This window comes from Platalea leucorodia, assembly GCF_965183815.1.
Source record: "Platalea leucorodia genome assembly, chromosome: 5".
NCBI lineage: Eukaryota > Metazoa > Chordata > Aves > Pelecaniformes > Threskiornithidae > Platalea > Platalea leucorodia.
The window spans coordinates 84,273,741-84,286,792 of NC_138827.1; the positions used below are offsets into that span (position 1 = coordinate 84,273,741).

The following is a 13,052-nucleotide window of genomic DNA, read 5'->3' on the forward strand; positions in this document are numbered from 1 at the left end:
CCTCCTGCCCTCCAGTGGAGGCTGGAGGAGGGAATCAAGGCCGCTTCGCTTCTGCCCGGCCCCGGTGGCTGGCACCAGCTCTGGCTGCCCAGCTGCCCCTGCCCACGTCCTGGCTAACAGCACGCCCGCAGCCCATCAGCCCTGAGCCGGGCGCTGGGGCTCTGCCCCCGGGATACCCGACAGCAGCCCAGAGCATCACCCGGCCCTGCCCGCTCAGTGCTCAGTGGCCCCGCTCCCGCTCTCCCTACAGCCCAGCCCAGCGCGGGGGAACAGCGGACACCCTGCCCACACCCTGCCCAAGCACTTCTCTCCTGCCTGGGGAGAGGCGGGGTGAAAAGGGTGATCCCGAGGTGGGCACATCACCTCCCTGAGACACCCAGCCTGGGGCCGCGTGTCCCACTCTGCACAGCTCAGGTGGCCCAAGGGATGGCTCAACGGGTGGGACGCGGACATGCAGAGAGCCCCTCTGCCACGCTCGCACCCCCCCGACCCCCCCAGCCCTGCGGTCGCTCACCTTCTGGCTGGGGGTTGGCAGTAACAATGCACTTGAGCAGCACCTCTGCCCCCACGGCCACCGCCATGTCCTGGATGGGGATCTCAAAGATGGGGGCTTCCAGGGGGTCTTCACCCGCTGAGACGTAGGAGTCGTCCGAGGACTCTGGACAGGGAGAGACGGGCCCCGTGGCTGTCAGCAGGGTGAAGCGAGTGCGTCCTGTGCCGTGCCAGGCTGCGTGCAGGCAGAGCAGGGTCCCTGCAACCCTCTGCCCATCCCTGCCACCACATGCCCCTCGCCCTTACTGGGTCATTAGCAGGTCCCCAGGCCGTGCAGTAGCGGAAAGGGCCACATCAGGGGCCACCACAGCACAGTACCTGCAGCGGGACGAGGCAGGGGACCACGGGGCAGGGAGTGTACAGCCTGCTGTACATCCCCGTACAGCATAAGGGATGAGGCGACAGCGGGATGTGGAAGGAGGAGGGTTGTACAGCCCATCGCAGCCCCCGTTCCGAGCTCCCCCCAGCCCCCCCGGGGTGCTGGCTGCTCTGCCCTGCCACATCGGCATCGGCCTCCCAGCTCCCTCCCCTCCCATGGCCCCAGCACATGGGCAAGAGTCCTGGGGCTGCGCCAGGAACCTCAGGCACATGGGCCTGGCACCGCTCTGTCCAGAGCGGAGCCTGGAAGGAGCTCCCGGCCCGAGTGCAGTCTGGTCTCACCCCTGCATGCTGGGATGGGCCAGGCACATCTCCCCCGGCCAAGCCACTGCAGCATCCCCTGGGGACGCTTGGGCTGCACGCCCTGCCCGGAGCACTGAGCACGGTCCAGCTGGGACAAGCCGCAATGGGTGCCCTGTGCCCCGGCGGGGCCGGGACCAGCCAGGGCTGGGTGCCAGAGGTCAGCACCCTGCATCCTTCCCGTGTCAGGCAGGAGGGACGGAGACATCAGCAAGTGTCACGACCTCAAGGCCCAGCAAACTGGTACCCAGGCTGGTCTGTCTTACGGGCCTGGTTGGTGCCAACATCCCCAGCCTCCAGAGCTGTGTCCCCCCACCCCACCCCTGTGCTCTCTGGCACAGCCTGGGCTCCCCACACCTCCCAGGGGCAGGCTGGGGGTCCCACATCCCACTCAGGGGCTGGCTGGGCCAGCTCTGTGCCCGCAGGAGGGCAGAAAGCCCTGCCCCTACCTAGCTCCGGAGAGGTGGGCCTGGCTCGCCGCCCCTTCCCCTTGCTCCGCGTGCTCCTGCCTTCTTGAGCCATCCGGCCACTCTCTTTCTTCTCCGACACTTTCGTCTGCCTTCTCTCCACCTCCCTGCCCACACCGTGCTGCCCTGCCCAGCTCCTCTCCAGGCGAGCCTCCTGCTCCATCCCCGGCTTCGCCCAGGGCAGGAACCGCACCTCCACGGGCGCCTCTGGCCGCCGGTACAGCCCGTGGGGCACGGCCAGCCGGGCGGCCAGGGCTTCGCTCACTGCCCCGGGGGCACGGGCTCCACCGGCGGGGCCCCCGTCCGGGCACGGGCTGCCTTCGGCGGGACCCGCCTGCGAAAGGGCAGCCCGTCCCTGCGGGGTGGCTTGCGCTAACGGCCACTGCTCCTTCTTCTTCACTTCCCCAGTGCCTTCTTGCTGCGGACCCTTCCTGGCGCCCGCATCCTCCACCTCGGTGGGCTGACCAGCCACCGCGCTGCCCCGCGCCGGGGCTTTCCTGCCACGCTGCCCCCCCGGCTCCGGCTCCCCGTCAGGTCCCACCAGCGCCACGCTGGAAAGTGCCAGGTGCTGGATGACATGCGTGCTCTCCGGCGGCAGGAAGGTCTTCGGCAGCAGCGCCTTGCGCCCGCTGGCGCCCTGTGAGGAAGGGGTGCGGGGGGCGCGGGGGGCGGCGGGCTCGCTGGCCGCCGGGGGCGAGGGGGCCGGGGGCAGCCCGGCTTTGCACAGCTCCTGGGAGCGCCGCAGCTGCTGCTTGGAGACCGTCCGCTTGATGCGGGTCAGCTCCTCTGCAAACTTGTGCTCGATGGCGTAGACGCGGCCGGCGAACTTGCCCCGCTCGTCGAAGGATGCGGCTTTCTGCCGGAAGGCCAAACGCCGGCATGCCGCCGTGCTGCCTGACTCCCAGCGGCCGCCTTCCCGCACGTCCTCCCGCGAGCCACCCAGCGTGCTGGCACGGCGGGAACCGGAGCCGGGCTGGTCGAAGGAACGCGTCTTGCGCAAGGGCAGGCAGGGGTGTGCGGGGAAGGGGCTGTCTGCCTGCTCCAGGCTCCTCCGCCGCTCCTCGAAGTACTGCAGTCTCTCGAAGATCTTGGAGCCGGCACGCACCAGCTTGGGGGATGCCCGGACGGAGATGCGGCCGGAGGCGTCGCTCATCGGTGTCGCGGGACGGGACTCTTGCGTGCTGCCCTGCGAGTACCCCGAGGACTTGGGCTTCTTGATCTTCTCCTCGTACTCCTCGGGGACGGTGTCCTGGTACTCTGCCGGCACCGAGGACTTCTTGCGGGGGGTCACAGGCGTGAAGGAGGGGACGCCAGGGCCACGGGCGGCAGGCTGGGACGCGGCGCCGGCGGGCGTCGGCAGGCACGGGCCGGCGCGGGGAGATGGCGAGCGGAGGATGGGTGGCTTGGCAGTCAGTGGCAGGGCAGCGGGGGACCTCGGGGGCTCAGCACCGGGCTTCGGAGAGACGGGGCCGCTGTGGGTGTCATCTCTCCGGTAGCCCCCCTGGGGGATGCTGCTGCAAGGGGAGAGACGGAGGAGTGCGGTTCAGAGCCCACCCTCACCGCCTGGCTGCATCCCTGCTCCCAGCCCACACCACGGTGCCCAATGGGGCACAGCAAGGGGGGCAGGCGGCCAGGGCAGCCCCAGGACCAGGGAGCCTCAAGGGGCCCCAGCAAGTGAATCCAGCCACCCAGAGACCACCAGGAGCCAGCTGGGTTGGATGAGAGCCCTGGGCTGCTGTGACACAGCGGTGTCCCCTTGCCCAGGGGTACCCCGTGATGCTGGGATACCCAGCGAGTCCCCTCTCCAGGGCCGCCATGCAGACAGGACCAAGGGCCGGGGAGTGCCCCAGTTTTCCGGGGTGTCCAGGCATGCCAGGGCAGCGTGGCACAGGCCAGCTCTTCCGCAAGGCGGAGGGGGTCCCCGAGGCTACAAGCCCCCCTCCGCACACATGCTGCTGCAGGCACGTCCCCCCGCCCCACTGCCCCCTGGGAGGCTCGGCATTCGTGGTGCAGAAATCATAAGGTGGAGATGAGGTTCTGGTGGAAAAAGCAGCCTCGAACAAAAGAAGGGGTGGGATGGAGGCTGAAGGAGCAGGCCTGCGGGGATGGGCATTGCAGGTGGCAGGGAGGAACGGGGGCTCTGAGCACGTCAGCAGGTCCTGGGGAGGCAGCATGTCCCTGGCCCCTGCTGCCACCCCTTGCCAGCAGGTGTCCCAGGCTGCCCCGAACCCCCAGGTCCCCACCCCCTGGGCAACGCAGAGCCCCTGGGGCTGGGTGGGATGGGGGAACACCCATGGCACAGCCTGCGGGTGGGATGCTGCAGCTCGTGCAGCGGCGCAGGGGTTACCCCCAGCCCCAACCTGGCCACAGCAGAAAGGGACCCCACTCCACGTGTCCCCCCCTTACCCAAGGGCCTGTACCCCCCCTGGCCCAGGTTGCTCCCACCTCCTCACCGGGAACAGGCTGCCTACTGCTCAGAGCGCCCATTCCTCATCTGGGCATGGCGAAGGCAAAGAAAGCCCAGGCGGAGGGGAGAAGATGGCTGCGGGGGTTGGAAGGAGATGGCCCCAGCGAGATGTCCCCTCCACGCACTTCCCTCAGCTACTTACACGTGGAGCGAGAGCGCCCGTCCTCGGTACAGGCTGAAGGCGCTGCCATACGGGTCGCTGGCCACCGAAAGGCTATCCTCCGACCCCCAGCTCGTGCCCACCAGATTAGCCCGTGATGCCCGCACCAGTGGCTCCACGCCCAGGTGCCGGACCTCGGCGCCGCGCGGAGTCGGCGCGTTTGCTTGCCTTGGGGTTCCCTGCGGCTGCTGCCAGGCAGCGGGACGGAGGTAGGGTCCCCGTGCGGGGAGGCTGGCGTCCGTCTCCTTCTCCACCACAGTCTGCTGGCTGCCCGACCAGCTGGAGCGCTCCTCTGCCTGCGACAGGGCCAGCACCGAGGTCGGCGTTGTGTTCATGGAGGCGTCCACCAGAGTGTCGGACCCACCTGGAAGGAGAGGGGTGAGCCGACACCGGGTGCCCACGGGGACAAGCCCAGCACCCTGCTCAGAGAGGGCTGAGCTGCCATGGGGTGTCCCAAGCAGGCTGCCCCAAGCCCTCTCCCCTTTGCATGGGTGGACCACAGTCCCCCCTCCCATGGAGGCCCCCAAAGCTGGGCCAGCAGAGCCCTTGTGGGGGGGCCGTGTGCGGCAGTTGGTGCCGGGGCTCGGTGCCAGCCGGGTGCCCCCTGCTCACCCGTGGGGGTGCTGAAGGCCGTCTCATCCTGGAGCTCGCTGCGCTGCGTCACCTGGGGATCGCTGGGCTCATCCTCACCCGTCTCCGAGTCTGGGGAGGGGTGGGGGGAGAACAGGGGGTGAGGGGACACGGGGACAGCAGGCCAGGCTGGCGCTGCCCCTTGCAGACCCACCGGCTCCAGGGGCAGGAGAGCAGTGCCCGGGCAGCTCCGGGAGGAGGCAGCGCCGGGGCGGAGGGCACGACCGTGACCTGCAGGGACAAGCTGCCAGCAGGGAAAGGCAGGACCAGGGGTGGGAGAGTCCATCAGGGCAAGGGCAGGCAGGGGAGGGCAGGCAAAGCGGGCAGGAGCGCCGTTAGATGATGGGAGGGAGACGGTGCCGGCAGTGGGAATGCAGCTGGCAGAGGCGGCGTGGGGACAGGGAGGCAGGGCAGGGGGATGATGGCAGCGATGGGGCAGGGCAGCAGGCTGGGGCACAGGGCCCGCTCTAGGGACAGGGCTGGCATCGGGCAGGGGTCTTCCTACCGTAGCTTTGTTTCCTGCAGGAGCGGAAAACTTCGCTTCCATAGGGGCAGCAAGAGAGAGAGAGACATCAACACCCGGTTATCGGCCCGGCCTGCGGAGACGCGGGGGACAGCAGGGAGGCACCTTGTCCCCAGCATCTCCCCACGCTGCCGTGGGCAGGGACCTGCCAGGGCAGCACCTGGGTGGGCCGTGCTGGCTCGGAGAGCCTGGCACCCTGTGACAGGCTTTGGGTCTGAGGATGGGGCCAGGACTGGGCGTTTGCCCATCTCAGGATCCCACAAGGGGCACACCATGCCCTGCCCGGCCCCATGGCAGGGGCCAGGTGCTCATGGGGCATGGAAATATGTCTGGCTCCCCCAGACTTCCCCACCACCTCTCCACTCTGCCCCCATGTTCACCGCACTCCGCTCTGGCACTGCACACAGACCCTCCTTGCACACAGACTGTCCTGCCTGCACAGTGCACGGCACCATCCCCTCCCCACGCCACGGCCACATCCGGCTCGCAGGACAGCCACCTCCTGTCCCCAGAGCTGCTCCGTGGGCTGGCCTCGCCGCCGCAGTACCTGCACATCCCCATGCTCTGCGGGGCACCGCAGCTCGAGGCCAGACCCCCCAGCCTGTGCCCCAGCTGGGTGCTCCTGGAGGTGCTGGGGCACGCGGACATGTGTGTCCATGTGCAAGCACCCTCCCTCTGGCACATACACGTGCATCTCCTACCCTACCAGTGGCAAGTGCTGCGCGATACAGCCATGCCCCAGAGCACAGCCCCAGCTGATAAAGCAGGGATGCTCGGGGTAGAGCACCAGTGGGAGCCCCCCCACAGGCAGGATGCAGGCAGGCCAGATCTGTGCCACTCTAACGCCTAACACCCAGGAAAGTCGATGTCATGCAGCCAGGGAGGGTAAACCTTTCCTTCCCACCACTGCTCAAGCCCTCGCAAGCTGCCGCAACAGACCCCTGTGGCAAGGGACGCGTCCCCTGCCCCACCACCACTCCCCTCCACTGCGCTGCCATGGGGGGGAGGGGGGGGGGGCATGCTGCCCCCCCACACTCCAAGCCACCCCTCCACAGCCCGGCACACTGCCAGCTGCCCCATGCACTCCACCACACCAGGCTCCCCAGCCCGGCCATGATAGCCTGGCAGTCCCCAAGGAACCAGAGCTGCGGGGCCAGGAGGAGCCTGGCCTCGTGGGGGACACCGGGAGTCCCTGGCTGACCGGGACCCTGTTGTGGGGCTGGCGAGCTGCAGCCCATCCCTGCCCAGCCTCTGCTCGCTGCCCCCCTGGGCATGGCGGTGGGGCTGGACCCCATCCCGGCGCGCTAAGGGCGGCAGGGGGAGCCGGGTCCTGGTAACTCAACGCACCATGCGTGAAGCGCCCAAAGCGCCGCGAGTGGCCGGTCTTCTGCAAAGGAAAAAAGAAGAGAGCGTTACCCACGGCACGGTGCCACGCGCCTGCTCACGCATGCACGCACACTGCTGGCACAGCACACCCGCGCCCATCCATCCCATCAGGGCACATGCGGCACCGCTCACACCCACAATTGCTCACACACCGGCACAGCACGCGTGGTGCCGCTCACACCCTCCTGCTGGCAGGGCACACCCGGCACCGCTCACACACACCACCCCACGGCTGCACACCCCCGGGGTACCCACAGGCACACGCCCCCAGGCACACACCCCCGCGCTCGCAGCCATGGATGGGTGTAGGTGGACACGTGTAGCACATGCCCAGCCGTGCACACACACGCTCACGCACACATACACACATATCCCTTGGTGATGGCACTGTGCACCCCAGCCCTGCGCCGCTGCCCATGCCCAGTGGGTGATACCATGCACCCCAGCCCTATGCTGCTGCCCGTGCCCGGGGAGCGACAGCCCTGGGCAGCACAGCTGCCCTGGCACCGCTGCCTGCAGCCAGCACCGCCTGCAGCAAGGTCTTTGCCCGGGCGGGTGCCCAAATGCTCCACAGCCCCTTCGAAGCCACCGCCCGCGCCAGCATGGGGACCAGGCCAGCAAAGCGTCTTCCAGGCACTGGCCCAGACACCGCCACGGGCACCGGCCCAGCACGGGGACAGCATCCCCCGTCCCCGGCGGAGACCATGCCAGCTGCAAGAGGCTGCCTGGCACAAGCAGCATGGGACCGGCCTGTCTGCGCGGGGCTGGAGGCGTGGGAGCCACGCTCGCCCGCGCCGTCTGGGCAGGCAGGCAGGACCCGAGCACGGGGCAGAGGCGCTGGGAGCTGGCTGCCAGCTCGGCTGCCCTCTGCGCCGCAGCCCAGGGCCGGGCACCCACTTGCCAAGGGGGGGACTGGCCGAGGGCGAGCCGGCTGCCAGGCCTGGCGTGCACCGCCGCCATCTCCCAGGGAAGCTGAGGGATGGGGTGATCTCCAAGGCAGGCAGGAGCGGGGATGCAGCGTGCAGACAGGCACGGTTGGGCTGCCAGGACTGAGCATCCTTCCCAGCCAGTCTGGGTGACGGGGTCTCCCCAGGACATTGACACCCCATGCCCTGTCTCCCCAGCGTGGAGCCCAGGGCTGGACAACCCAGCTTTCTTGAAGCCCTTTGCTCTGCCAGCCCCTCCTGCCTCCCCACAGCTCCCAGGCAGGGTCACGGACAGACGGCCCCCAGGGACAGCCAGCCCTGGGGACAGCCAGCCCCGGGGACAGCCAGCCAAGCATGGCCAGCAGTTAGTTGCCCTTGGAAGGGCAGCAGGCTTATTTCACACGCCTCAAAGCTGCTGCCACTGCAGCAGCAGCCCCTGCTGGTGGGCAGCGCTTGGGGTCTCCTGCGAGCCCCCTGCCTGCATGCAGTGCTGGCCAGAGGGCAGCGGCTGCACGAGACACATTTGTATTCAGGCTGAGCCAGGCTTCACCTCCGCTCCTCGGCTGACTGTGCTCGTTCTGGCTGGCAGCCCGTCTTCCAGGCCAGGGAAAGATAGATGAGTGATTAACTGCACCATCGGCGGATAATTCCCCCATTAAAAAATGAAAATGCAATTGAGTGCCATTATCGGGTGCTCTTGTGGCTTCCCCAGGGACTGGCGCCATCAGCTCCCCATCAAATATGGTGGCAGCACCCAGTGGGCCTGGGCTGGGCTCCATCGCCCAGAGCTATGGGGTGGCTGAGCCCCCTCCCCTCTGCCCTGCAACAGGTCCCCGCGAGACTGGGGCACCCTGCAGCCCGGACCCCCCTCGGACGCAGCACCCACGCACTGCTTGGCAGCGAGCGAGTGATGCAGGGTCCCCCCTGAGCAAGAAGGTGGAAAGGGGGCAGGAGCAGCTTGGGGCTCACTGCTGGGCCAGGGCCTGGGCAAAGGGGCCAGCTGGAGAGCAGGGTTTGTGCTCCCTGCCTGGGATTTCATTTGCCCCCTGGGAAAAGGAGTGGGGGAGCGCCAGGAGCCTGTTCTGTGCCCACCCAGCCCGGGGTGGGGAGAAGGACTGACTGGGATCAGCACCTGGCTTCAGCCCCACCCCATGGGGCAGCCGGGTGAGAGCTGGAGCTGCCTCCTTTCCCCGTGCCAGGCACAGACCCACCCTGCCTGGGCCGGGGTCCTGCCCTGGCCCTGGCACGGGGCATGCCTAGCCATGGCCATGGGGCCAAGGCGAGTCAGGGGGTAGAAGGGGCTCCTGGGGCCGCGGAGCACAGCCCGTGCTGCCTGCCACCGCCTGGCACGTGGAGCCCAGCACCACATGGCACTGGTGCCACTGGTGCAAAGACAGGCAGACAGGGAGCGGGGATGAGCTGAGGTGGGGAGGCAGTGGGTGGCTTGCCTGGTGTGGAAGGACAGATGCTGTGGGTGTCCCCATACCCCCACGCTCAGCCAGCGGAGCAGGACCCTGCCCCACCACACGGGCAAGCCCCTGGGCTTGCTGCCCCCAAGGGCAGATGGGGCAGCCAGGCAGCACCACCCACCCTGCCCTGGAGGGACCCCCCCCCACCTGGCTCCCAGCATCCCTGGGGACCTGTGTCCCCTGGCACGTCCCGCACCCCTGGGAAGGGGCTGTGGGTGACAGCCCCTCCCCAGCCGCTGCTGGGCCACCAGGCAGGGTGACAGTGGGGAGACTACGTGCCCGCGCTGGGTGGAGCAACGGGGTGGGCTTGTGCACCCCGGGTAGCCAGGGGCGGGGGGCTTCCTGGAAGGATGCCCCCCATCCTCCACTCCCATTGAGGCCAAGTGACGTCCTTGTTCCTTGCTCGGCAGCGGAGCGTGCGGCGGGGCCCGCGGAGGAGCCGTGCCTGTGCCAGCCATGCTCCTGACGCGGAGGGGATGACGCATGCAAAGCCTTGTCTCCAGCTCTGTGACCACCGGCAGCGGGGCTGGAGGAAGCCATGAAGCAGCCTCCATTTGCTGCCCCGGCTCCGGAGGGCAGAGGGGGGAGGCTGTGGCATGGGGGGAAGCCCCCGGCGGGGGTCCCAGCCCCGCTGCTGGCACAGGCGGTGCTGAGCACCTGCCCTCTGCCCCTCCTGCCCGGGCTGGCGAGGACAGGCAGGCAGCTGGCGGCTCTGCGAGCGGGGCTGGAGCCGGCGATGGGCGAAGCCCTGGGGAGCCCCGGGTGGCAGCGGCAGGGCCGGAGGGACACTCTCATCCCCATCCCCATCTCCATCCCCATCCCCATCCCTATCCCCATCCCCATCCCCATCCCCATCCCCATCCCCATCCCCATCCCGATGCGCTCCCGCTCCCCGGCACTGCCCCCACCTCCCGGCACCCCCCGGCGCGGCAGCCCGGAGCCCTTACCTGGAAACGCTTCTTCACCCAGATCTTCTTCATGCTTCTGCAGAGCCCCGCTGGCCCGGTCACACCGGCTCAGGCCCGGCAGGACGCCAGCCCGCTCCCGGCGGGGTCCCCGCTGTCAGCACGCCGCGGGGGCGAGCGATGCTCCGAGCATCCTCCGCCGCCGGCAGCCGGGGACGGCGGAGGGAGAGGAAGGGGCTCTCCAGGTTGGGCTCCCGGGAGGGCTGGAGCTGTGAGCATGAAGCATCACTGGAGTGCTCCTCCCTCCATCCTTCCCCCGCCTGCCTCCGCCTCCGCCTCCCCGCCAGCCCTGGCACACAGTGACAGCGGCGGGGGACGGGCAGGGCACAGGTGGCGGGGGGCGAGGGCAGCCGCGGGGCGGGGGGGGCCGCGGCTGGGGCGGGCACACGTCCTCCCCCCCGCTGGCTTTGGCTCCAGGGCACCCAGGGGCCCGAGCCCCCGGCCCAGCAATGCGGCTGCACCGCTGCCCCCTGCACCGGTCCGTCCTGCCCCGCCGCCCGGGGCAGGGGCTGCTCTTCTCTCCCGTGCTCAGCACCGCGGCTCCCACACGCACCCCGACGGGGACAGGAATAAGACGACACACCACGCCAGCGCTGCGCACGCCTGCCCTCCGCTCACCGCCCCCGAAGTGCCCCCCAAACAGGGCAGCTCCACCGCCACAGCCCTGCACACAGCAGCACAGACGCAGCGTGCCATGGCGCTGCCCAGCCAAAATCCAGGCTCACGAGCACTCTGCCAGCCTCCGCTCAGTCCCCTGCATCCTCCAGCCATCAGCGATGCAGAAAGGTCCCCTTACCAAGACACGGGTGTGTGTCCCAGCACCGCTGACCCGCCTGCATGCAAATGAGAGCTAATACGGGCACAGTCCTTCACAGCAGCCCCCCGGCACTGCCCATGCCATCGCATGAGCCCCCCTTGCGAACCACACAGCCTCCAGCCCCAGGCACCCAGTGCCCTAAGGCAGACCTTGCACCCTGCCCCACAGGTGCCTTAGGACCCATGCGGGATGGCAGGGCTGGACTGCTCAGCGCTGGGCTAGCATCACTGCTTTGTGGCTGGTGGGGACGCAAGCTTGACCCGGGGAGGTAGGCCGTCGTCCCCGTCCCTGTTGCACAACACAGACAAGACCTCCCCTTGTGCTGGGGCGAGGACCCACGGCACAGCCCAGGGCAGGACTGGGTGCCCAGGACTGAGCTGCGATGGGGCTCCTGGGGTGTGGGCAGGAGCTGTGGGTGGGGGTCCCTGCTGGGGCTGGTCAGGGCCATTACAACCTATTAGTGCTCCTGGGGTGCTGGCACAACCCCAGCATGCCCTCCCCAGCCGAGTGTCCCCAGCCCTGCTGGCCTGTCCCTGTTCCCTGGGAGACACTGCAAATAAGCCGGAGAGGCAGTCCCAGCCCCACAGCCTCAGCGGGGCCTTTCCTGCCTGCCGTGCCCCCCACAGCTCTCGGTGCCCTGCATCACCAGCTCACCAAGCCGTGGAGCCCCGCAGCACCCATCAGCCCCCTTTCCAGGCTCCTGGAGAGGCTGCCAAGGTCCCAGCCCCACTGGCTGTCCGCACTGCCCACTCCCACTGCAGAGCATCCGTGGGGACACTGCTGGAGGCCTCCCCACCCAGCGCTTGTCCCCATGCTGCTCACCTGTCCCCTGGGGAGCCGGCCGCCCCACGCGGGGCTGCACACAGGCATCACGCTCCCCGCGAAGCTTGGCAGCTCCGGCAGCTTTTCTCTGCTTCCCCTCCCAGCCCATGACTCCCAACGTGAGGCTTTTCATGGCTCCATAATAACTTGCAAATTACCCAGTACAAAAGGAGCTGTTTATACAACATTTCTGACAGTCCCACAATTCGAGTGATGCTGCGGGGTTTCCGTGGAGACCTCGCATGTCAGGCGAGTCCCACGAATGCCAGAGCTGGCACTAAGGGAATCTCCTGTCAGAGCCAGAGGACTCTGCTGGGCGCCCCAGCCCTGGGTGGGGACAGAGGTGGGTACCCCTGAGCCAGGGCTGGGTAAAGGGGTGGGCTGTGGGGCTCATGTCTGCCAGGGTCTCTGCACCCAGGGTCTCCCTGCCAGGTGCTGTCACCCAGGCTGTGCATGCCTGTGGTCCTGCCGCAGACCTGCACAGCCCGTGCCTTTTTTTCACACTCAAAAAGCCTGATCAGGGATGCCAGGAAGGAGCACCGAGGCTTGGGCTTGGCACACGGTGGTGCCAGGGCAAGGGTGCTGCCACTACAGCACCTGCAGAGACAGCCCCAGGGCTGGCCCCAGGGAGGGACGACATGTGCCCAGCCAAAATGCAGTCATTTGGGTATCCCCTGACTGCCACGTCTGCTGCCCCATCAGCCATGGCTCCTGGCTGGCCGGGCACACAGCCCTTCCCTGCGACTGTGGCTCTGCCGCCCAGCCATCCCTCAGCAAAAGCCCCAGAGGTGGTTCTGCGCTGCCCTAGAGATGCTGCACCCCTGGGAGCAGCTGGGTCACTTGTGAGGGGCTGCGCCTGCTGTGGGGCCCAAAAGTCCTCTCCAGAGGCAGCGGCACCTGCAAATCCCCCCGCAAGGGCAAAGCCAGAGTCCCTGCAGGTGTCTGGTGGGAGGTGAGGGCAGCGTGCACCCAGGGCGGCCCCTCTGCCCTGCCCTAGCCCGGGGGCAGCCCTGGCACTGCCCTGCTCCTCTGCAGGACAGCGACACGGGGCAGGGGACGGGGGCCAGCGCGGCAGTGGCATGGACAAGGGGCAGAGCTGGAGCAGGTGGGCCCATTGCAACCCAGCTCCAGCTTCGCCTGCTGGACACACACCGGCCCCGAGCAAAGCAGATAGATAGCAAACACTGGCT

The 13,052-nt window shown here is 68.6% G+C and overlaps 1 protein-coding gene across 1 annotated transcript in view; it reads right to left on the bottom strand.

Annotated features, from left to right (window-relative positions):
* SPEG (striated muscle enriched protein kinase) overlaps nt 1-13,052 on the bottom strand; it is a gene marked incomplete at its 5' end in the record, with an annotated part of 39,524 nt that overhangs the window by 20,962 nt on the left and 5,510 nt on the right. The window contains 6 exons of the mRNA XM_082311504.1: nt 515-658; nt 1,680-3,211; nt 4,307-4,688; nt 4,937-5,026; nt 5,460-5,494; nt 6,825-6,864. Of these exons, the coding sequence (XP_082167630.1) occupies nt 515-658; nt 1,680-3,211; nt 4,307-4,688; nt 4,937-5,026; nt 5,460-5,494; nt 6,825-6,864 (2,223 nt within the window). The remainder of the gene's footprint in view (nt 1-514; nt 659-1,679; nt 3,212-4,306; nt 4,689-4,936; nt 5,027-5,459; nt 5,495-6,824; nt 6,865-13,052) is intronic.